This window comes from Oenanthe melanoleuca, chromosome Z, assembly GCF_029582105.1.
Source record: "Oenanthe melanoleuca isolate GR-GAL-2019-014 chromosome Z, OMel1.0, whole genome shotgun sequence".
Taxonomy (NCBI): Eukaryota; Metazoa; Chordata; class Aves; order Passeriformes; family Muscicapidae; genus Oenanthe; species Oenanthe melanoleuca.
This window is the reverse complement of record NC_079362.1, coordinates 73,993,172-74,017,522: the sequence shown is the minus strand read 5'-3', so window position 1 is coordinate 74,017,522 and position 24,351 is coordinate 73,993,172. Positions and strand designations below refer to the sequence as shown.

Below are 24,351 nucleotides of genomic sequence, written 5' to 3'. Positions count from 1 at the left end.
GGGAGAACAGCCTCAGGCTTCACAACGGGCATAGTATTTCATGGTGAGGTGGAGCTGTGGAAGTGCCACAGTGCCCAGGAAATCCTCCCAAGCCTGGAGTCACGGGTACAAGTGTCAGATAAAAGGTCTTCTAATCTTAGCCAAGAAAGTCTTGAGGCTCGCCTTAAAAAGCAGGGCTGGTAGCACCCTCAAGCCCCATCTATCCCATCTTTGTATCCCAAAGTGTGATCAACACTCCCTCACATTTTAAACACTCAAGCAAATAACTTCTAATCTGCTTTTATGAGCTTCCAGTGATTAAGATTCCTTAACTGCCAGGATATGACCTCCAGTGGCTTACACTGGCTTTCTTGTTACATCATCCTTTGATGTCTACCCAGCCATGTTCTCATGTCTTCCGAGACTACAACTTCTTTCCCCTACCACAACAGGAAAATCAGATTATATTTATGTTCATTCCAGGTTCAAACACCATTCCTATGGCTTTTGTGTGAGTTTTACTCATAAGCAGTACCTGTAATCATTTCTGCACTACAATGCCTGCTCCAAATTTCACATCAGTTACCTCTGCGGTAGTTTCTCTTGAGCCAGTTTAGCCCACGAATTTTCCACTTGTTTTTGCCCTCATTTTCCACTCCAGGAGTGAAGATAAACAGCCCCAAAACGAAGGCAACTCACCCTTTCCACGCAGCTTGATTTAAGCACCTGGAACTAAACAGCAACTCCTTCTGCTGTATGAAAGAGGCTGGAGATTCCCATGGGCAGTGCCTCTCTGGGCATCCCTCATTCCTCCCACCACAGCCAAAACAAAGGAAGACAGAGGTCACACTTGTGATACTTTACTGACACCAGTGTAATTTTGAATCTCTCTTCCTGCAGATCAGTGGAATATCAAGTGAAGCAACAGCTCTCATGCATAATCTCTTGCAACTCCAATTGCAAACAGAGCACCACTATTGTTGCTTCCCAGAACAAACAGGCCCATGCTCAATGTCCTCAGGTGCTACCACTATTTCTTTTGCTTTTTCTCTATCCACAGGAGATTTTTTGATTTTTGGCTTTGGTATGAAACAGCTTCTAAAAGCTGGAATGTGCAAAACACGTCTGAAAGTGTGGAAGGCTGGTGTGGTGATGGCATGGAAATAATATGGCTCAGGGAACCCTTATGGAAGATGACATTTGAGGTAGAATTATTAACAACAATCTGACTTCAAAATCATCATGCCCCACAGTGGTTCTGCAAAAATACTGTTTTCAGATCTAGAAAGGTCTTACTGTGCGGGTTTTTTTGTTTTTTTTTAAAGCTCTGCCAGCACTATCCATAGAGCTGCTTTATAGGTGTGTATCGCAGAGCAAAAAATAACTCATAAAGACAACAGCAAGTCTGGAGGTTATTTAATGAAAAACAGGTAAAGTTTACAAACAGAAGGCCAACAGAAAGAAGAACACAACAGGAAGCTGACAAGGTACAGTAAGAATTCTGCAAATGCATTGCTAGGGCAAGCAGGCAACAGAAGGAAAATCCTGTTCCACGCAGGCCCCTTCAGGTGAACTGGGGTTTGCTGGGCTATGTCAGCTCAAAAGGCACAGCCTCCAGCTCCCTTGTGAGCTCTTCATCCACGGCTTTCTACCAGAAGAGAAAACCAAGAGCAATCAGGGCTTCCACACACTGCTGGCAAACAAACACATCTGCAATGACCAAACCCTGGGAGGCTGTCAGCAGGGATGGATTAAGCTGGACGGACTGTCACTGCAAAGGGCAGACAGCCACTAGGAAACCTCCCAATGAAGGGCTGGACAAGCTCAGCTGCCTTTAATCTGTGCCCCAGTGTGATTTCAGACACCTCCCAGCTCACAGGTGCTCCTCAGAGGTGAGCATTCTGCCCCCAGAACAGCCTCAGGCTGGTAAGGGGAACATGTACTCCTGAATCAAAAACAAGAGGTGTACAAACCCAGGCAGTCTCACCTGAAAATGTGAAAAATGCTCTCACCTAGCTGTGATTTTTGATCACAGGTTTAAGGCTTACCACTTGTGTTTTACGAGCAAGCAGGCAGTAAGTAGCCCAAAGGAACAAAAACAGGTTTTATGGGGCTCAAACACAGCTCAGCTCACTTAGGAAAACTACGTATGAACTTCCTAAGCAGCTTTACGGTGTTTGGCTCAACAGCCACACCTGCAGATTACACAAGCATGGAGGAAATGGGCACTATGTTTTACAGGGGAAGGTCCCCATTGCAGTCTACAAGGCAGCTGTTGACTACAATATGGGCCCTCAAGCCCTCTGAGAGCTCAGGAAGAGCAATAAAGCTTCTGAGACCTGCACTGAGTGAATAAAGATTCCAATAGGCAAAATTCATGGGGATATAGCTACCCAATCCCCATGGATATCACTGTGCTCAGCTGCTTTTGCAGCTCAGACATCACTCCAACAAGCTCCCCCGATCAGTATCTACAACTTCTGCTTCACCAAATTTCCCCATGAGAACATTAAGACTACAGTCTAAGATGGGTAAATCTGTAATCCATTAACACATGTAGCTTCTGGAATAATAAAAAAACTCTTACAAGTTCATTTCTTGCTTCTTCAACTATCACTCGTGCCAGGAGCATGCTCTAAAAAGAGAAAATGGCATAAAAATCAGCATTTCATGAGGAAACAAGAGTCCCTGCACCCTCACAAGAGTCTAATGACGAGCCTCAAGTGAATTAATGAATAATTAATGCAGTTTTGTGTCTGCACTGGACATGCAGAATGTATTGCCCTTAAAAGCCTAGTATTGGTTCGGTTTGGGCAATCATGTATTTTTCAAAAGTCTAAAGTCTAGAAGTCTAAAAGCCTAACGTCTAAAAAAATTACTCAATTTTAGGCAATTTTCCAAACCTACCAATCAAAGGACTTGATTTCAAACATATTTGTGCAAGAATTTTCCAGAGCCCAGTAAGTTTGCAAGGATAAACCTCCCTTCCCTCCTTATGCCTGCACCAGGAGTGAGGTGTTGGGCCTCTCCCTGTCTCCACTGACAGCAAGGCTGGAGGAGTGAACTGGAGAACCTGATCCCATTTGAATCTCCTGTTCCATTTGAGGGAAGGAGGAAGCTGCCTCTTGGAGGAAGATGAATTAAGCAGAGCAGCAGTCCCACCTTTCTACCTACAGCCTTTTTTGCTTTTTCCCTAGGAGCAAGACATCAGTGTTTGTCTGAGGGAGATGAGAAACTTGCATTTTCATGGAGCTGAGTACCCAGCATCTTCAAGAGAAATCAAAGAAAATGATGGAGAAGCCGGTTTAGGGGACAAAACCTACATTTGGCTATTTCTTCAGGATGCTTAAAATCCTGTTCAGAGCTCAAAACTCTGCACCATGTGCTGTGTCCACCATATTGACAGCCTGACAGCAGTTAGAGCTAAAGTAGTCATAAATCTCAAAAAGTTGGTTATACTAGGGGATTCCTTTTCTTTCATTTTTCTTTGTCCAGTTTCTATCTAATTCATCTAAACACTAATTTACCCAGCAAATCTGTCTACTACCTTAGAACAAAGTTTACCTGACAAGGAAACTTAATTTCTTGGCTTTAATTAACAAATAGAGATTAAATCTTTGGTTTGCATCATTAACAGGCCTGTAGGACATCTACCTGTCCACCAAAGCCATCATAATGTTATCCCTTACATTCTGAAGTCCATAAAATTAACCTGATGGCAAATACAATATAACAGTGGAATAAATAGTTACAAGAGGTAAATCATTGTAGGACTTCAGTTCCTTTTTCAACGGCTCCATTTCTTTATGCAGTGCAGCCAGTTCCTGCGAAGAGAGCAAGGCAGATCATATTCTAGGGAATTACTTGTAGAATTCATGGAAATGAGTGAGATAGATCCACAGTTATCTACAACATTTCAGAATCTGATAGCTTTCATCCTGTTATAAAGCACACAGGAAACTGAAGTTTTACACACATAAGCAGCAAAAAGACTCTCCCTTACACTTATCAAGAGGAAGTAATTTCTCTTTGGGGCTGCCAATTGAGTACCTTCCACAGTCCTGAACTTTTTCAAATAATCAAAGTTAAATAAAAAACATAAAGTCATTTCTGCTGCCCATTTCACTGATGTCTTGGCAAAACAGTTCTATAAATGTCAAGGAATCAAACCCTACCTAATGCTTGGGCTCTAGAAGAGGACAAACCTAGAAAATTTGCCTGTGGCTTTTTGGATGCAATATTCAAACAAAAATTAGTTCTGGTCAGTACCCTCCTGTAACACTGGGCAATGTGAGCACTGCCACCCAGTGCTAGTTGGTGAGAACCACAACAGAGAAACCAGGAAACCTACTTTCACTTCTCCACTTAAAAACATACAGGAAAAGAAAGCAGAAGTAATGAAAGAAAGACTGAGTTCCCACTACAATAACAGCAAAAAATATGAAGATGTGTTGAGTGCACAGCACAAAGATGTAAAATCTGTAGTTACTAACTCAAGAAGTGTGCTTTTTCTTTAACATATGTTCCACTAGGCTTACAATACAGCTGAAAAATGTTATATTTAAAGACACAACAAAAATATCGCACACAGTTGTTCAGAATTTGAATTTCATTAGACCTTATCCCCTTGTTTTGAAGTGTTTGGAAGAGATTTTTTTCACACAAAGTAAAAAGAATCACATGAGTCATTCTATCAAGAAACTGCAATACACAGGTAGCCATGTAATGGGATTTAGTCCATGGAATATCCACTCTATTTATAACATGAACCAGAAATAAAGAAGGCAGATCTGTTTTCAGTGGCAGGGAATTTATTCTGTGGAAATTCTCCAGTTGATGCTTCTAGGAGAGACAAACCCACCCAAAAGAGCCCAGTTCATGGGAACCCATCTACAGGATTTCTATTTGTGATCCCTTTGGCCATTAAGATTTGCTCAGGCAACCAAACAGCAAACTACAATTTGTTCAGGCAACCAAAGCTACAAACCACAACAAGCAAGCCTGGCCTGTCCCACTGTAGAGACATTCCTCTTGCACCCAAAAACCTACCTCAGATGCTTCCATGAGTGCTTCATGTGTCAGGGATTGGTCCAACCCCACGTCAAGAAGCTTATTCTGCAAACAGGAGAGGGCACAAAACGTAACAAGGAGAAAGATTTCATCATCTCTTTCTGTTTTTAATCTAAACAGGTGGAGAAGAATGCAGGTTGTCCATAGCAGAAATGTGTGCTATTTGAGCCACAGCTATAGCCGGTGTACAAAGTAAGGTGCTGCTAAAATTTGTATTAAGAATAACAAGTCTTTCCAGAAAAGTAAAAGAGAAGGGCATGCAGCAAGGCTGAAGCAAGACTTCTCAGGAAAATGTCAGTAACACAGCACTTTCCATCTCATATTTGTCAAGGTATCAGACAGCATCCAAGTGTTACATAAAGCATTCACATGTCCTTCATCATTTAGGGAGGGTGAAGGAGCAGGCAGTACACTTCACCTTTCTACATTTAGTCATCTACTCTTCCCAAAAAATGGGTTATATTCATTATTTTAAGACACAATCTACTGCAGTGAATCAGCTGCTCTACTGGTAGCTGTCTGTGTCCTCTTGTAGTTCACAAGAACCACCAGGTAATCCCAGCTAACAAAGTTTTCAGGGAATGAGGAGACAGCACTGTACTGACCACAGGATGCACAGAGGAGAGATCAGCAGGGACAACTGAACTGCATTTACATGTTGTCTTGTTAGCTCAGAAGTTCCCAGGCTTGGAGTTTAGAAAGCTTATGGAATGTCTCTGTAACTAAAAATCTGGGCTCAATCAACCACGGCTGTGTAATCTCATCATAGTGTCTTGTAAGAAAATTCCTCCCACCTACCTCAGCTTCCCTAATCTTTATTTTTAGGTCCTGAGTTTTAACTTGCAGGAACTTCAAGTTCTCGGATCGAATCTCCATTTTGGCCCTTTCTGCTTCCTGAGATTCCTGTAATTTTTCAACATCCCTTAAAAAAGAATATGAAAAGAAAAAACTGATACACTCGAAGATATATCAGTGTACAAATAATGTTACTTACCTATGCTTAAGCTAAACCCTGCAATACAACCAACACAAGAAAAATGGAGAAAACATTGTATTTCCCTCTCAGATTTTCCAGTGGAAACATATACAGCTGTTACCTCCAGAACCCCACAGGCCATGGAAAATAGTGGCAAAGGGGACAGCCATATACCTAAAAGCAAAGGGTAATAGTCTTGTGCATAATTCCCTCACTTAGAGACCTGTTACATGAGTTAAACTTCAAATCAAGAAGAGGCAAACCTGCACAAAGCACATGGGAATCTCTTCTACAATCCAAATTACCACTTTTAAAAGACCAAAAAACCAAGCCAGAAACAATTAGACTGGAAGGGAGCAGTGGAAAGCATCTGGGCAGACCCCTACTCAAGGCTGAGTTGGATCCTGCTGTGCTTGGCAGAGATTACATCCTTCAGAGAATGGACTTGACACTCTTTTTTAGAGTTGTTACTGTTATTGCATCTTCTACAAACTGGTTAACGGAACTTCTTACCTGGGAATGGTTTTGGTTTTGTGTCCCTCAGTCTACAGAGCCCACGCTAAATGTGCTAAGAAAATCAGATTTGTCTTCAGCCTCAGACAAAAGCAACTGGTGGAAGACGCAAAGTTGTATCTAAAAACTACTTGTAGATCACTTTTGCTTGAAAATGAGGGGTTTGATGCTTTCCCAGATCTCTTTCAATTAGTGAAAAAATCCATAATGCATGGGTTTTGATAAGTATTTCCAAATACTTTGGAGATGTGTCAAACCCCTAAAAATTCAGTTATCCTCCTTAATTACCATAACCAACATTGCCCACGACAGAGATCACTAGTATTACTTTAATCTTTCCCTCTTCCTCATCCATTACTCACTCCTTTAACTTCTTTTCCATCATCAGTGCTAAAGTTAGTTTTTTCTTGAGGGTCTTCAACTGCAGATCCAGTTCATTGTTTTTTGATTTTGTTTTATGCAGCTCTGAGGTCATGGAAGTAATGGCGCCATAGAAGCTGATGAAGAGAAAATCAGTGGGAATGCTTAGGAGTCAGCTCTTCTGAAAGTCAGATTTATTGTTATTCTTCTCTCCACACTCTACACAAATGAATTAGTTTCCTCCTGATGCTATGGCAGGAGTAAATTAAAAGAGGACACTAAGGGAACTTGCTTTCCACAACTAACACAGATTTCCACATGGAAGGGAAAACAGCCTAGCAACCTGAGTAAGTGAACAACAACTGGCACTCTGGTGAATAAAACCACTGGGTTTGAAACCACCATGTGCTCCAGTCCTGACCTGCCTCACTGCTTTTGAAACTGTATTCAGTCCCTAAAAATGCATGGTCACAAGATGTGCCCAGCAGCATCTGAGTCTCTTCCCAAGTGGCCCAAAGTTCTTCCCCCTCCAGCTCAGGAAGAGACCTGTAAGAGCCAAAATCCTAAATATCACATAAAAATTGGATTCCAAAGCAGCTTTTGCCCCTTCTTTGCTGCAAGTGCTGCAGTGCCATAGGCCAAAACCATGCTAGGGAGAGGCCCAAGGAGATGAAACTAACAGATGTCATTTCTCCATGGCAGAGGGAATCTCCTCTCATGAACTGAGGCCAGGTGAGACAGACAAGGATGAGAAGCTGAGGCTGGAAGACCAGTCACAGCTCCCCAGTCTCTGCCTAAGCAGTGTGAACACCACTGTAGGTTGGGATACCTGGAACAACAGTCCAACTGGCAGCAGCCTGCAGCCACTGATCACAAAAGCACGAGAAAAAGGAGGGATTTAACTCCATCCCAGGCCCTTCTCAGACTTCAGAACCTTCCTGTGTTGGGATAACCCAGAGCTAGCACTTTGTGCTCAGTTCCCATGCACTCCAAAGCTGTCCAAGGGGTGAAAAATAAGCCTGACAAATAAGATTCCTAGTGCCAAGTTTGAAACTGCTGATGTGAAAAAAAAGAGGCAAACAGCACAGACCATCACCACGAATGCAGAGTGTGAAGAATTACCTGGCAAGAGACGTGTCCTCCACTTCGAGTTCCAATGCACTTTCTACCAGGTCATTGAGGTCTGCGAGGGCTTCTTTGGACAGACTATATTCAGAAAAATCCAGGCTTTCTCTAAGAATATCCTGCCAGTAGTCAGCTGGAAAACATATACAACTCCAAGCAGTGATTTTTTAAATACTACTGCTCTTCTATGGAGCTCTCCAAAGCTACAACCCAGTCCCACACTGTGAACTTGGCTACCTGCCTGTTGTTTGGGGAAAAAGATACTTTAAAAAAAGACTTAAACATGCCACACTGCTACCACACCTCTGTTTGTCAAATGAATTAAGAGTATAAAGGGAGAAAGCACTGCTCCACTCCCTCCCTGACCAGTCTGTCTGACATCAGACAAATAAAGAGCTCACCCTTGTGCTACAGCAATGAGCACATACAGGTCATCTCCCCACAAAGCTCACCCTGAGCCTTGTTCATGGCAGACCGAAGAAGTCTGTCTCCATCATTATTTGTTTGGTGGCAAGGCACTTGAAGCAACAAAAACCAAACACGTTTTCTTACAAAAATATCTTCATGTGTACTATGCCAGCCTTTGCACAGAAAAGTAAAATTCCTTCCTGAGAAAAGCCTGCAAAGAGACAGTCCTTTCTTATGTGTGTTTAAAATATACTGTGGTCCCCTGAACTACTCACTTGCTCAAAAAAACCCCAAACAAATCATAAAATAGTCACTCCAGGCAGCTTCAGCAAAACTTAATCACCTCAATGTTGTTTTGGGCTTTTCCAGAGCTTTCCTTAACAGTGTCTTAGCACCACCTCAGACTCTTGAATAAGCTGAAGAGACACTTCCCTATCTATCCAGGCAATATTTCTATGCTGTGCTATCCAGCCCAGAGGACTAGGAGGTTTTAGCAATTAATCTGCTTGTCCACATTTATGGCTCACTCAAGATGGCTTGAAAAATTGCCCTTGACCAATCTTACGTCACTGTAAATTTAGCTGAAAGGAAGGCGTGTGATGCATCAAAAAAACCCCACCAAACCTGAGTTTATTTTAATTTCATATATTTATATATATTCCTAAGTTTTTAACACATACAAACTTCAGGATCACTCAGAAAAGCCTGACTTGGGTGGAACTGAGGAATGGAGATTCAAACTCACCTTCTGCTTCATACTTGGCTGCCCGGTCCTTCATGTCCTCTATCAGCAACATAACATCCTTGTCTCTATCTTCATTGCCCTCCTTAACTTCATACAAAAAATCCACTGTCTTTTCATTCACCTCATACCATGGAATAGGCATATCCTGATATAGTTTCCTTAGCCACAAAGTAACCTGCCAGAGAAGAGAGACAAAAGAGCAAGCAATCAGGTGAAATGACAGAAAACAGCTGATACATGTGAAAAATGTAAACCAGTGCAAACCCTGCATTCCTGAAGAGTAAGTCCTACATCAGTCCAGGAGGCATGGGTGGGAAAAGGGGAGAAAAATTCCTTTCCCTCTTCTTAAACACTCTCTGTGGTCTAGAAGACTATATTATATCCCTTTTAATCTCCTTCATTTCTTTAGACACCTGCTTATCTCCATGTAGCAAAATTTTATCTTTCTATTCACATGACCTGTTGGCTACAGACACAGTAATGACCCAAGAAATGTTAAATGGATATTTGGAAACCTGGTGAGCACTGTGTTAAAGTGTGTGGGATGAAACTGCCTGAGCTATCACTGGGAACAGTCTCTGTGGGCGAGGCCCCGCAATGTGCAGGCACAAGCCCTCTAAAAAAAAGCTGTTGTACCATCGGAAACAAGGCCAGAAATAAGAGACCAACACAGTGCACTCAGGTGGGGCTGTGCTTGTGGAACCACAGAATTGTTTGGGCTGGAAAAGCCCTCCAGGATCATCGAGTCAAACCATTCCCGCCGCTGACCCACGTCCCCAAGTGCCACATCCACACGGCTTTTAAACCCTTCCAGGGGGACTGCACCATTGGTGCTGCTGGGCCAGGCCTGGACAAACCTTTGAGTGAAGAAATTTTCCCTAATATCCAACCTGACCAGATTAGAAAGGTTAGATTATGACCAGTAATATGTGGAAAACGTGGAAGTTCTACACCATGTAAGGAACATAAACTTTTGCATAAACCTGCCTAATAAACCGGACGGAGAATGGACGCAGCCATATAACGTCAAAAGTCTTTCTCTTTTTTTCTTTTTCCCTAGCACCTCCCTCCTCATCCTGCTGCCGTACCAGCATCTCAGCGACCTACACAAACACCGCACCAACAGCACGAAGGACGAGTGGGGTGTGTGTGTATGGGGGAAAGCGTGTCGGAAAGAGAAAGCGATCCCCGCCGAGCCCCGTTACCTGAAAGAGCTGCTCCTCGAAGGACGGCCCGTCCGAACTTCCCGCCGCCGCCGCCTCGGCCATGGCGCCCGGGGCCCGACGGGAGCGGCTGAGGGCGGGGCCGCCGCCTCACGGAGCGCCGGGCGCGGGCTGCGCCGCAGCGGCGGAAATAGTAACGGAATGGTGTTTCAGCGGCGAATCGGAGGGTTAAACATCCTGAATCGAGCTGTCTGTTAGTTAAGAAGATGTTAAGAAACGCCGAACAGCGGCAGAGCGGAACAAAAGAGATGCAAGAGGAAGACGTCAATAAGGACAGGAGGAAGCTGCCTGGGGGTGCTGGTGCCAGCAGCTGGACATGAACCCAGCGGGGCAAGAGGCCAGTGGCCTGTCCCCTGTGCTGGCACTGCTGGGACACCTCCAGTGCTGGGGACAGCTCTGGAACCCTCAGGACAAGAGAGACACCGAGGGGCTGGAGCGTGTCCAGGGCAGGGACGGAGCTGGGGAAGGGGCTGGAGCCCCAGGAGAGGCTGAGGGAGCTGGAAAGGGGCTGAGCCTGGAGAAAAGGAGGCTCAGGGGGGACCTTGTGGCTCTGCACAGCTCCCTGACAGGAGGGGACAGCCGGGGGGATTTGGGATCTTATCCCAGGGAACAGGGACAGGAGGAGAGGGAACGGCCTCAGGCTGGACCAGGAGAGGTCTAGATTGGATATTCAGAAAATTGTCTTCAAAAAAAGGGGTATCAAGCCCTGGCCTGGGGGATTAGTGGTGTTAGTTATTCACATCCTTGTGGTTGATTGTTTTGGTTTTTTGTGCTTTTTTTTTTTTTTTTTTTTTTTTTTTTTTGTCAGGGATTTTTACAGAAATTAAATTATTTCCGAAATAATCAGCATAGAAAGAATTGCTGAAGAATCACATTTGGTACAACACGTGCCAAAGTAGCAAAGCAGCTGAGGATTTTTCACTTATCCTTTTCAATTCCCAAAAGGGGAATCTACTGGAATCTCTGGCTTTAACAACCTCTCTGATTTACCAGAGGGACTGATTACACTATGCCTGAGTTTCAGCACCTTCTCACTGGCACACCAAATCCTGTCTCACATATGGGACATAAAACCATCCCCAGCTGCAGAGTGACGGATGGAGGGGATTCTGCCTCTGTGCTCAGGTGAGACCCCACCTGCAGAGCTGCCTCCAGCTGAGAGGAATGCTGGATTTTTCTTTACAAATGAGCTATGGATCTGCTGGTAGATAAGACTAACACCAAGAGATAAAAGAAACAATGGGATTGATTCCACTGATTGATAAATGGAAAAAAGAAATTTGCCTTTAAAAACATACTGTAGGTTTGCTGATAAATGAAATTGGATATTGGAAGATGAAAGAAACAATGGGGAAAAACTATGAATTCTATAAGAACTAAAAATTAAAAGGGAGGGTCATACATTAGAGGAGAATCTCAGCTATTAGGCGTTCCAAGAAGTCTGTATCTCTCAAGTACCTCAACCACTGGGGAAAGAGAGAGGGAAATGCGGCTGGGAAAATGGGATTAAAAAGAGGCTGTGTCCTCCAAAAATTTGAGAGATCCCAGGGGAATGCCCCATGGCCTCTCCCTTTATTCGAATAAAGCAAAGAGGACTCCCCTGTCTCCTTTTTGGACATAGACCTCTGGTGTTTGTGGATTAATTTTCCTGACACATCCCTGGGCTCCAGCAGCACAAGGACGTGGAGCTGCTGCAGCCAGTGCAGAGGAGGCACGGAGATGCTGCAGGGCTGGAGCCCCTCTGCTCTGGAGCCAGGCTGGCAGAGCTGGGGGTGCTCAGCTGCACAAGAGAAGCTCCAGGGAGAGCTCAGAGCCCCTGCCAGGGCCTGAAGGGGCTCCAGGAGAGCTGCACAGGGACTGGGGACAAGGCATGCAGGGACAGGACACAGGCAATGGCTCCCAGTGCCAGAGGGCAGGGCTGGATGGGATATTGGGAAGGAATTGCTGGTGGGAGGGTGGGCAGGCCCTGGCACAGGGTGCCCAGAGCAGCTGTGGATGACCCAACCCTGGAAGTGTTCTGGGATGGTTGGACATGGTGTGGTGTCCAGTCCTTTAGGGGAATGGAGCATCCAAGATTCATAGATGCTTGTGGTCAAAAGGAATGACAAAAGTCAGTATTCACAAAAGTTTCCCAATTTAAATGACACACTTGGCATGGAAATTAATGTGAGTTTCTGACCTCCTCATATAAGCCCTGGCAGTAGGTTTTTTGATAAAGGATAGGGTGAAAGGGAAGAAGGCAGGATTAAAGAGGGGGAGAGAGAAAGAAAGAGATCACCAGGCTTGGCTCCAGTGTTGATCCAGCTGGTGAAGTGTCAAGAGTCCTGGGGTGCCTGCACATGTGGTCTTGGTGGGGGGACCTTTTATAGATGAGTTTCCCTGCCCTGGAGGTAACTTTATCTCTTCCTATGCAAATTTATCATCTGCAATTCATTTTTCTAGACCTTTCTGGAAATGGGCTGGAGGGCTTCAGGAGTCTCTGGTGGTCTTGATTCCCTTTACAGTCCTAGACTACTTCTTGGCTTCATTCCTGAGCTGTGCTGTGCTGTGTTTGTCTCCAGGAACTAGAAAATGGATGTTTGTCCCAGAAAAATGCTGTCCTATGTCTGAATAGCCCCTTCTCCAACCGCATCCTCTTCTTCCTCACTGAGTTTTTACCAACAAACCTTGATTGTTATTTGGTTGGTTCCATAGTTAACCAGCTATTGGTGTTTGAGGCACACGACCTCTTATCTTCTGGGCTTCTATATTTGGGGAAACGGATCAGATTTAATCCATGGAACAGCTAACAAACAAGCTCTGAGTGATGTCCAGTGTGTGTTAAGAGAAAACAAATTTCTTGTTGGTGGAATTGCCTTGTCAAGATTTAGGGCTTGATGTGCTTCAATGATCTCAGACATAGGGGGAGGTTTACAAAACTTGGGAAGGAAGGATGTACCACTGACAGTGGGCAGAGAACACAGAGTTTACAGGCCACAGGGACGTCTGCTTGAACTTCCACAATGAGGAAGAAGCTAATGAAATGAATCCAGCATCTGTGCTGAAATCAACCCTGACTGGGTAAACAGATTTCTGGCTGGGGGAATTAGCGACAACTGACCTAAGAAACCCACTGACCCAAGAGAAGAGAAAGACTGAGCATGTGAAACAACAGAATCATTAGCCAACAGAACACTAATTAATAAGAGAACTATGTAACACGTAGCCAGTGAACGCTAGTTGCTTTGTATGCTAAAATGTATAAATTGTGAAGCGTTTTGATAGTTCTAGAATACCACTGAGCACCCAGGCTTGCACAACCCTGCAATAAATAATCAATGTCTCTCTTGCGTGTATAATTATTGGCTTATTGCACAACAGGTAAGGAATCAAATTTTTGCAGACAGCATTGTCACTGCCCCATCCCTTTCCCTAGCCCTGATACTAAGTCAGATTTGCACCCCTTAAGGTTTAATCAGTAGCTGTAGCAGGACAGCTATGAGTAAGCAGCTGCATATTGTGAACATTGTGTGCTTGACTAACTATTTTAAGGAAATTAAGATGATTCCAAGAGGAATGGGCTGTTTGGATGAGAGCCACGGGGGTTGAAGTCAGCAGGACTGAGCGTGACCTGGGAGAAGAGTAATTCTGGCAGTGGGAGATTGTGACCAGCATCTCATTGACCACCAACTGAAAACAGTTGAAATGAGAAGCCAAAGATCTAACTAGCAAAGGAGGGTCCGAGTGATAATTAATTGAAGTAACAGTTAATAGAATGGTACTAACTAACAGAGAAATTATATAATTTGTAACCAAAGGATACTGACGCCTTTGGTTGTTGAAATGTATGAACACAGTAGCGTTTTGATGATGGCAATCCTAGACACACAGCTACTTGCTTAGTGCCAACTAGAAAAACAAATGGAAATACCTCGCCTCGGTGTGTGAAATGGTGCTGCACACCGGGAACGAGCCCGCGGGGCAACATTTCTGTCCCTGATTCTGTCCCTGTCCTTATCCCCGTTCTCTTCTGTGCCCCCTTCCCTACTCCTGTTGCTGTCCCTGTTCCTGTCCGTGCTCCTGCCCTTGTCCCCGTCAATGTTCCTTTCCGTACTCCTGCCCTTGTCCCTGTTCCTTCCCGTGCTCCTGCCCTTGTCCCTACCAACGTCCCTGTCCCTTTCCATACTCCTGCTCTTGTCCCTGTTCCTTTCCGTGCTCCTGCCCTTGTCCCTACCAAAGTCCCTATCCCTGCTCCTCTCCATGCCACTGCCCGTGTCCCTGTTCCTCTCCATGCCTCTGTCCTTGTCCTTATCCCTGTCCCTGTCCGTACTCTGCCCTTGTCCCTGTCCCTCCCTCAGTTCCTGTCCGTTTTCCTTCCCGTGTCGCATCTCCGGCCCTCCCTCACTCCCCGCCCCTTCCGCCCGCTCAGGGCCATTTCAAGGACACCTCCCGCAGTGGGATTTTTTCTTAAAAGCCTTATTTAGGTTTTAAAAAATATTTGTGTTATTTTTATGGCATTTCCTAGGTATTTGTGTGTCTTCAGATAGATACGCGCGCACATACGGAGCAGGGGCACGGGAAGCAGTTCCGTCGCTCGCCCCGCCCCCTGGGCGCGGCCTCGGCGCCAAAAGGGGCGTGAGGCGCTGCCGCCATTTTGTGTGCAGAGCGCGCGGCCGGCCGTCCTCAGCGTCCCGCAGCCTCTGCCTCCCCCGGGACCCGCCGCCGCCGCGATGCTCTCCGCCCGCGTGGCCGCCGCCCTCGCCCGCTCCCTGCCTCGGCAGGCCGGCCTGGTGAGCACCGTGCCCGCCCCGGAGCCGGCGGGGACGCGGCGCTGCCGCCATCTTGGGGGCCGCGGTGACATTGAGGGTGTGAGGGGGTGACATTGGAGTGTGGGGAGGGAAGCATGGGGTGTATGGTTAGCGCTGTGGAGCAGACCCCGCTGAGGAACGGCGTGTCCTTGCCCGGGCTCGGGGTAGTGGTTTAAAGCTGCCAGGGCAAGGTGTGAGGGGGGTGAGGGCTTATCCCTATTTGTGAGGAAGCGGAGGGTGGGAAGAGCAGTGAGGAACCACTCATGCCAGTGTTTCCAGTGAATATGAACAGGGGAGAAGCTTGCTTGGGGTGCAGGATTTTAAATGGCATCAGCGTTGCTGTATGGTGCTGCACTGGGAGCCTTGTGTAAGGTGCAAAAGCATGATCATATAGTGTACTCAATTTCCCAGATTTTTTTCTCTAGTGCTTAAAATTAGGTTTTCGTAGGAAGAGTGGTTAGACATTGCAAGGGGCTGCCGACGGGTATGGAGGAGTTACCAGCCTTCGAGGTGTTCAAGGATATAATGCACTTAGTGCCATGATCTAGTTGCCAAGGTCGTGTTTGGTCATAGGTTGCACTCAAATAATCTCAGAGCTCTTTTCCAAAGTAATTTGGATTCTGAGATATTTTAGTTACAATGTTTTATGCTTGTTTTGTATTTGTTTTTTTTTTAATGTGTGTTAACAATTCCCAAACCACTGCTGATAGATTTGTGTTAGAACACACAGTCTTTTCCCTGTGCAGAACCCTGAGTGGTGCAGTAATTTCTTTATGCCCCAAGGTTGTCGTGTTCAGCACAGAAATGACAAATATGAGAAGGTTCCTTTTTGGGGACTGCTGCAGCAGTCGATAGTGACATCAGTGCACTGCGGAAGAATGCAGTGAGGGATTTGGAGCAATCTGCTTTGTTTGTCCTTTCTTAGTGGTGCTGGACTTGCTTCCAGGACTCCATAGCTCTGAATGGGGTGCTGTGGAGCTTAACTCAAAGCTGAGGTGCATTTTTTTTTCATGATTAAAGGAATTTTACTGAAACAATGATTTATTTTAGGTTTCCAGAAACACCCTTGGTGCAGCCTTTGTTGCTTCAAGAAACCTCCATGCCTCCAAACCATGCTTTCAGAAAACTGGTGAGTCTGAGAAAGGTCTTGAGTGTGGTTTAAAAATTTGGTCTGTCAGATGAAAAAGGAATTCGATTATGGTGAGTGTTGATTGACAGCGCTTGAGGACATTTACGTTTTGAGGTTATTTAGGTGAACCAGTACCCAGTTAAATCCAGCAAACTGCAGTTCAATAACTTGACAATGCCCCCAGAGCAGAGAGTGCCTGTGTGACTACATGACCATAGTACCTGCTTCACTAGGATTCCTGCAGCATTATTTGAAAAAAAAAATACCCCAGATAAGAGTTGCCTGCAACAGAATGAAGGAGTGGATGGCTTCCCCAGGCCTGCCTGGGTATGACCTTGTGCCCTTGAGCACAACTTTATTTTGCTGTCAGCAGTCTGGTGTTTAGAGAAGACAGCTGCACTGTGTAGCAGTGTGTTTGGCAGCGCTTCACACGCATTTTTTTAAGTGGTTTAAGGTGATTAAGGGCATTACTAGGAAATAAGTTTTACAGTTTACTTACTGTTTTTTTAGCTGAGGGGGTAAAAAGCTGTTGGAAATCAAATTGAAGAAGAATGGAGAATGTATTTTTATATCTTTTATTGAACAACTTGCTCCTGAAACATAATGAAGTTCCTTTATATAGGTGTGGATCCTGGATTACAAATCATTTGGCAGGGTGTTCTGATGCACCCAAGGCTGAGGAATTGCTCTGCAAGCAGGCCTGTTCTGCCTGGGCTAAGGCTGATTCATTAATCTAAAAGCTTTCTAGGGAGAGAGAGCATGGGACATAATCAGGAAAGTGGATAACTACACAGCCAGGCCTGTTTTGGTTGAAGCTGGCTGGTAATGATGAGTTGAAGCTGCTTTTATTAGCTGGGAATACAGAGGCTGGTGTTTATCTTACCCTAAATAAAGGTGTTGCTAGTTAGACTTTGGGGCACAGCTGACAAAGGGTACCTTGTGGATTCGAGGCAAGCTTCCTGAGTGCATTTGTACCCTAATAAGCCAATCTGATTTCACTCATGGCTGTCCAGGTACTGCCGAGGTGTCCTCTATCCTCGAGGAGCGCATCCTGGGAGCCGACACCTCGGCTGAGCTGGAGGAGACGGGCCGCGTGCTCTCCATCGGTGACGGGATTGCCCGCGTCTACGGCCTCAGGAATGTCCAGGCAGAGGAGATGGTTGAGTTCTCTTCTGGGCTGAAGGTGAGCAAAATAGAGGAGTTCCTGTAGCACGGAGATACTGAAAAGACAGGTTTTTAAAAAAAGCCTAAGACTGCTTGGAGGTTCCACTCTGAGCATTACATTAAGCCTTGTTGCAACTTGAATGCGTTGTAACTGGTGATGTATTTTTTTTTTTCTTTTAATTTGTAACACTGCTTTCAGTATCAGCATCTGCCGACATTTGAAAATTCGAGCTGTCTTTGTTTTCATTTAGAAAGTAAAAGGACTTACCTGACACTGAATTTTTTCTTTGGTTTCAGGATGTCTTTTCTGTTTGCTGCTTAGTAATGACTTCTTTCCTTCATTACATTTTACAGCTTGCTGGCTTGTAGTCCTGTCACTGGTTAGAGTTAAAATCTGTTTTGAGATTACTGTAACACCTCTTTGAGCAATTTTTAGTGACCCATTTCACCTTGGGCAGAGAAGAAACCAATACTTTTCACTTGTCCAGTTCCTAGGAAAGGGAGTAGTGTTGTACTTGAACCTTGCTTATCCTCTCTGTTCTTTTTACATAAACAACTGGCTTGAGTTGTAGGCTGCTGGGGTATAACTACCTGGTAAATTGAAAACTTAGGCAGGTTCTCCAGCCCATATCAAAGGAAATAGACGCTTTGTACATAAAAGCCTTGACTGTTGTCACAAGGTAGAGGTAGATAGGGTAGGATTTTGTACACAGTGAAATAACCATGTCAATATTGAAGTTTTTATGCATGTCACTACAGGTTTTCTCAAGGTGATGTGATCTCTGTTGCAGGGCATGTCCTTGAATTTGGAGCCTGACAACGTTGGTGTTGTCGTGTTTGGTAACGACAGACTGATCAAAGAGGGGGATGTTGTGAAGAGGACTGGTGCCATTGTGGATGTTCCGGTGGGGGAGGAGCTGCTGGGCCGTGTTGTGGATGCCCTGGGCAACCCAATTGATGGGAAGGTAAGTGTAGCTGGGTGCTAAGTACCTCTGCTTGTGTCTGTATGATACAGACCTCAGCAGTTTTTCCTCTCTTTTAGGGTGCTATTGCATCTAAGACACGTAGGAGAGTTGGCTTGAAGGCCCCTGGGATCATTCCCAGGATCTCTGTGCGTGAGCCCATGCAGACTGGGATTAAGGCTGTGGACAGCTTGGTGCCCATTGGTCGTGGCCAGCGTGAGCTGATCATTGGTGACAGGCAGACCGGGTAAGTTAAATACTCAAGCCAAAAATGTTCCTTAAACAGTCTCAGATACAGTGGAGCTGGACACAGGGTTGGGTGGGGGCTTGGAGAACCTTGGGCAACTTAACTTACCAGCCTCCCTGTTCCACAGAAAAACTTCAATTGCAATTGACACAATTATCAACCAGAAACGATTCAACGATGGCACAGATGAGAAGAAGAAGCTGTACTGTATCTATGTTGCAATTGGCCAGAAGAGATCCACTGTTGCTCAGCTGGTGAAGAGGCTCACTGATGCAGGTAAGGATTTTGGGAGATGGTTGAGCCTAGCACCTAATGACATCTTGTTCTCCTTGTAATACTGAGTATTGCTGTGATCTCTCCTGGCTGCAAGCGTAGACAGAATTCATATTACATGAGTGAACTACAAGAAATCTCTAAAGGTGTCTGGGGGGGAAAAAAACCCTCATTTTTCTTGTATCCCAATTAGGAAGACTATTCTGAGGCCCCCAAACTACTGAATACTTCTGGAAAAGTCACCCTGTGGTTTTTTTCCAGCAGAGTTGAAAGCTTCATCTTGGCTGTCAGGCCGGCCTGGTGACAAGCGTGGCCTTCCAAGTTGTCATGGACTTGGCATTTGTCCCATGTATTCCACATGCCAGTCAGTGTGAATGGCAGCTGGAAATGTGGTGAAGAGCTTTCACTGCCCAAACACAACACATTAAATGATAGCATCTCCTCAGAGCCAGTGATCTCCATGACTGAGGCTCCACATTTAGCAAAGCTCACAGGAGATCAGGCACTTTGCCCTCATACGTGGTGGTCCTGGTGTCTGTCATGGCAAAACCCACATTTTAAGGGTAGTAATTTGTTTGAGACTGTGTCACAGAGGGTTGTACTTGCACCAGCCAGAAAACTCTGGGCTTTCAATGTGAATTTTTTCTAGAACAAAAGCTTGTCTTAGTTTTAAGCTTTGTTTTAAATGGAAAAGAAGTCTGCAAATGTTAGATGTTAGCTGCCACAAATTTGCCCTTGAGACTTCCAGAGTCTGTCTTGCTGGCAGACATGTTCTGCTGGTGTGCTGGGCTTTCCTGAGCAGCATAGTGACACTGCTTGGACTTGCTTCAGCACTGGTGCTTTACATACTTGCTGTGTTTCCTGATTTTGGGCATGATGGCACAATGCCCTCAGAGGTGTCTCCAATCCTTTCCAGATGCCATGAAGTACACTATTGTGGTGTCTGCCACAGCATCCGATGCAGCACCCCTGCAGTATCTGGCTCCTTACTCAGGCTGCTCCATGGGGGAATACTTCAGAGACAACGGGAAACACGCCCTAATCATCTATGATGACTTGTCCAAACAGGTCAGGAAACTTTGGTTTTAGGCCTTGTGGTGTTTGTAAGAACACCTGATGTTTGGAAATCCGAAATGTTGGGTGAGGTGCTGAGCTCTGAAGGCTGTCCTTGCTCCACGCAGGCCGTTGCCTACCGTCAGATGTCTCTGCTGCTGCGCCGCCCCCCTGGCCGTGAGGCCTACCCCGGTGATGTGTTCTACCTGCACTCCCGTCTGCTGGAGAGAGCAGCCAAAATGAACGACTCCTTCGGGGGCGGCTCTCTGACCGCCTTGCCTGTCATCGAGACTCAGGCTGGGGATGTGTCTGCTTACATTCCAACCAATGTCATCTCCATCACCGATGGACAGGTAGGGCTTCCTCGCAGCTCAGCATCTCCACAGAACTTTGTGGCTGGTCTCTGAGGAGGCCTCCAGGCTTCTGAACAAGATAATGATACAATTCTATCCTGCAGATTTTCTTGGAAACTGAGTTGTTCTACAAAGGTATCCGTCCAGCCATCAACGTTGGTCTGTCTGTGTCCCGTGTGGGTTCTGCTGCTCAGACCAGGGCTATGAAGCAGGTAATTCAGAAATTGCTGTTTGTCCTCATGCTAGAGATGAATCGTGTGTAGGCCTTCCAAGCCATTTAACTCTGAGTTGTGAGCAGAGAAGGAATAAAGCTTTGGATCTCTTAGTGTTTTGAAATTATGAAAGAACAAACTTTGGAGAGCTCTTTAATGCTTCCGTTGCCTGCTGAGAAAGGCATGGGAGAAAGAGAAATAATATTTGCATAAAGATGTAGCATTAAGTGCTCATGTGTTGATCACTTAGGGTTAGAGAATGCTGTCTTAATCACAGGCTTTTAGTCCAGACATAGAATTAGATTTAACACAAACAGTTGTTTTAGGGGAGAAATAGTGTATTTAGGTTAAACGCATGGTTTTTGTGATATTAATTAATAATTTGTCAGCTTTTAGATTGACTTGTCTGGAATGTGAGGCAGAGCTGACTTGTGACAGCTGTCAGCTGCCAGATAACCTTCAAAGTGCTAGGCTCACTTGTAGGTGATCACAGTGGCTGTTACTTGTCCCTGCAGGTGGCCGGTACCATGAAGCTGGAGCTGGCTCAGTACCGGGAGGTCGCTGCCTTCGCCCAGTTCGGCTCTGACCTGGACGCTGCCACGCAGCAGCTGCTGAACCGCGGCGTGCGCCTGACAGAGCTGCTCAAGCAGGGCCAGTACGGTGAGTGTCCTGCGCCTGGCAGGTCTGGGTGCCCCTTAGAGCCTTGTGCTAACGAGGTTGGGCTTGTTTAGCATTTATTGTGTCTGCTCTGTGCACATGGCAAATGCAGATTTTGCTTGAACTGAGCTGTCTGTGTACGCTTGGTCTTCCAATGACTCTGTAGTCCCTTGTGTTCTGATGGAAGAGTTCCAGTGGTGAGTGCTGTCTTTTCCTGCAGTTCCCATGGCTATTGAGGAGCAGGTGGCAGTCATCTATGCTGGTGTAAGAGGTCATTTGGACAAGCTGGAGCCCAGCAAGATCACAAAATTTGAGAGTGCTTTCCTAGCTCATGTGCTGAGCCAGCACCAGTCACTCCTCTCCACAATCAGGTATGCTGGTTTACCTTGCTGTATCCCCAAGGGCATTGATGTCTGGAGTGCAGATAATGGTCACTGAACTTTAGTTTAATTTAGTGTATCGTAGATCATCAGGCATTCAGCTGGCTGCATCAAAACTGGGGGTTAAATCAGTCTTCTACCATCCACCTTCCTCAGCTTCAGCTCTTAGGAAATGCAGCTGATGCTTAAAGTGAACCTTCTTCCAATGTGTCTGGTCTAGCGTGTTCCAGAAATCACTTGATTGAATCTGTTCCCATGTTGTGGACAGGCTTGAGCTGTTGGAGTGCTGTGGGTTAAGTGCTGCTGAGTGAACTGTTGGGGATTGAGTATTTCCATAGTCCTGTCCTGGAAACTAGTCCTGCCTTTTTTTGTCATGAAGAAAGTCCTATGTCTTCTGTCTCTGGGGCACAGGTCTGTAGGTTGGGCCTTGTTGGAATACATAGGGCTATTCTGAAAGAATATGTTTAAGAACTCCAGTTCTTAAACAGGACTGGCTCTCCTAGGAGGTGGATGTTCTATCAGTGTCATGGCTTCATGCACCAAACAAATGTGTTCATTTATCTACTGAATTCGTTACAGATGGGGAGGTTTGTTGTAAAACTTCGATGTTTGTCTCGTGGTTGACCCTGTTTTGGTTGCTGTGCGAGAATTTAACTGAACTCTTCCCACAGGACTGAAGGGAAGATTTCTGACCAGACAGAAGCGAAGTTGAAGGAAATAGTCACAAATTTCCTGGCTACTTTTGAGGCATAAACTCTTAAAACTGTTGTGACAGTTGTAACCAGGCTGTTGTGACCCAGTGTTCCAGCTCCGTCAAAGACAAAGGCATGTGCGACTTGAATGTACAGATCTCGGTGAGAATAAAGGTTCCCATGTAAAAAGGCTCTGTTCTGAATGTAAAAATACTGTGTTCTGAGTGATTGCTTTTTGTCTGTACTTCTGGCTCACTCTTGGCGTGTGGAACTATGGAGCTGAACTCCCCTGGACACAGCCCTGCTGGAGGACCTCTGGAATCAGGGGTTTCTAAAGGTTGAGTGGGCACACTCCCCTGACATGAGCCAGGAGAGCGACAGGGCTGAGGGACCTTCTCAGTGTTCATCGTTTGTGCCAGGCAGCTTGTCCTGTAGCGTGGCAGTTCAGCTGGGGAGGCAGCTTGGCCTGCCTTGTCATGGGGATAACCCACTGGGCTTTGCAGGGATTTCTTAACTGCCTGACGCTGACAGAGCATTTCTTGGAATCTGTCTGACCCGTCCTGCTTGGCCTTTGGAATACTTGTGTCTCAGGACCGCTGGAGATGTAGCTGTCACAGTAGCGATAGCTAGACATTTAAATCTGAGAATCCCAGAGTGGTTTGGAGGGGTCATAGAAGATCATCTCCTCCACCATTCTGTCATGGGCAGAGACACCTTCCGCTATTCCAGGGTGTTCCAAGCCTTGTCCAGCCTGGCCTTGAACACTTCCAGGGATCCAGTGGCAGCCACAGCTTCGATGGGCACCCTGTGCCAGGGCCTCACCAGCCTCCCAGCTAGAAATTCCTTCCCAATATCCCATCTAGCCTGGCACTATTAAGCCATTGCTGCTTGTTGCTCCAGGCCAATGTAAATAGTGTTTTTCCATCTTTCTTGTCAACTCTCTTCAAGTACTGGAAGGCTGCAATTAGGTCACCTAAAGCTGCCTCTTCTGCAGGCTGAACAATCCTAATTCAAAGCAGAGGTGATCCCTCTGATCCCCTTGGTGCCTCTGCACTGGCTGCAGCAGCTCCACATCCTTGTGCTGCTGGAGCCCAGGGCTGGAGGCAGCTCTGCAGGTGGGGTCTCACCTGAGCACAGGGGCGGAATCCCCCCTGCCCTGCTGCCCATGCTGGGGGCTCAGCCCAGGGCAGGGGGCTCAGGCTGGTGCAGGACTGTTCTTGGTGTGTGCACTGTGCCCAGCTAACTTCTGTACAGGAGTGTCCTGCCTCCCTCTTCAAACCTGTGCAGTTACAGCGGCTGGAAATACCCTCATGCAGTTCAGGCTAACAGGCTTCTCTTGTTGGTGGCCTGAGTGCTTTGAGAGAGTGAGCTCTGCAGCTCTGGGCAAAAATAAACACACGCTTGCAATCCAGAGATGGCAGATAGCTTTTTGGGAACAGTTAGTGCTGTACTCCAGGAGGAGGGGCTTCTGCAGATTTTGGTTTTTCACCATCTTGTTTTTTTTATCCCACAGCCCCAGAAGAGGTGGCTACGGGGGCCTCACAGGTGTGAGAGAATATTGCTGTGCAACCTTTCCACTCTGATCTGCCCAACATAGTCGTTCCTTCCTGGACAGCTTTTACAGCTTGTGACTGTTTCTGCCCAGTGACTAAGCCCTGGTTACTACTTGATGTCGCTGTGCCATGCTTTACTTACGTGCTGCTGTAGTTGGAAAGCACTGAGGTCAGAGGTGTCTTAGTCCAAAACTGCACAGAGATTTTTTTTTTTTTTTAGTAATGGTCTAAGGTTCTGGTTTCTGCCCTCTTGCTGCTGTGATGCAGGAAGGTGGTAACTTCCTCGTGGAAGCACCAAGTGCTAAATGCATCCAGTTGGGTCAGAGTGAAGGTCAGTGGGTGAAGGTTTTTGGAGGATGTGTTAACAGGTCCTGAGTGATTCCATGGGCTGCCCTGGCCAGGGGGTGGGTCTGGGAAGCTGAGAAACGGCGAGTGGATCACAGAATCCCAGAATGGTTTGGGCTGGAAGGGAACTTAAAGATCCTCTCCA

General features: G+C 46.0%; 2 protein-coding genes across 2 annotated transcripts; one reads left to right on the top strand and one right to left on the bottom strand.

The window, feature by feature from the left end:
• Positions 1-1,378: 1,378 nt before the first annotated feature.
• HAUS1 (HAUS augmin like complex subunit 1) lies at positions 1,379-10,683 on the bottom strand. The gene is made up of 9 exons (XM_056513116.1): positions 10,382-10,683; positions 9,177-9,351; positions 8,021-8,156; positions 6,901-7,035; positions 5,848-5,971; positions 5,029-5,094; positions 3,732-3,803; positions 2,567-2,614; positions 1,379-1,627 (listed from the first exon to the last, which is right to left on the bottom strand). The coding sequence occupies exons 1-9, from the start codon at positions 10,442-10,444 to the stop codon at positions 1,568-1,570; spliced, it is 879 nt and encodes a 292-aa protein (XP_056369091.1). The 5' UTR covers positions 10,445-10,683; the 3' UTR covers positions 1,379-1,567.
• Positions 10,684-14,798: 4,115 nt separating this feature from the next.
• ATP5F1A (ATP synthase F1 subunit alpha) lies at positions 14,799-22,500 on the top strand. Its single transcript, XM_056513115.1, has 12 exons — positions 14,799-15,168; positions 16,237-16,315; positions 17,329-17,498; positions 18,271-18,444; positions 18,522-18,688; positions 18,816-18,964; positions 19,878-20,029; positions 20,143-20,367; positions 20,472-20,579; positions 21,095-21,239; positions 21,457-21,607; positions 22,288-22,500. Exons 1-12 carry the CDS (start codon positions 15,109-15,111, stop codon positions 22,367-22,369), a joined length of 1,662 nt encoding a protein of 553 aa, XP_056369090.1. The 5' UTR covers positions 14,799-15,108; the 3' UTR covers positions 22,370-22,500.
• The last annotated feature ends 1,851 nt before the right edge of the window (positions 22,501-24,351 follow it).

Coding starts and splice junctions, on each gene's coding strand:
- HAUS1 (XM_056513116.1), bottom strand. CDS start 10,444: ATGGCCGAGGCGGCGGCGGCGGGAAGTTCGGACGGGCCGTCCTTCGAG. Junction 5,972..6,900: donor ATGGAAAAGAAGTTAAAGGA/GTGAGTAATGGA, acceptor TTCTTTTTTAAG/GGATGTTGAAAAATTACAGG. Junction 5,095..5,847: donor TAAAGATTAGGGAAGCTGAG/GTAGGTGGGAGG, acceptor TCCTGTTTGCAG/AATAAGCTTCTTGACGTGGG.
- ATP5F1A (XM_056513115.1), top strand. CDS start 15,109: ATGCTCTCCGCCCGCGTGGCCGCCGCCCTCGCCCGCTCCCTGCCTCGG. Junction 17,499..18,270: donor AGTTCTCTTCTGGGCTGAAG/GTGAGCAAAATA, acceptor TCTCTGTTGCAG/GGCATGTCCTTGAATTTGGA. Junction 18,689..18,815: donor ATTGGTGACAGGCAGACCGG/GTAAGTTAAATA, acceptor CCTGTTCCACAG/AAAAACTTCAATTGCAATTG.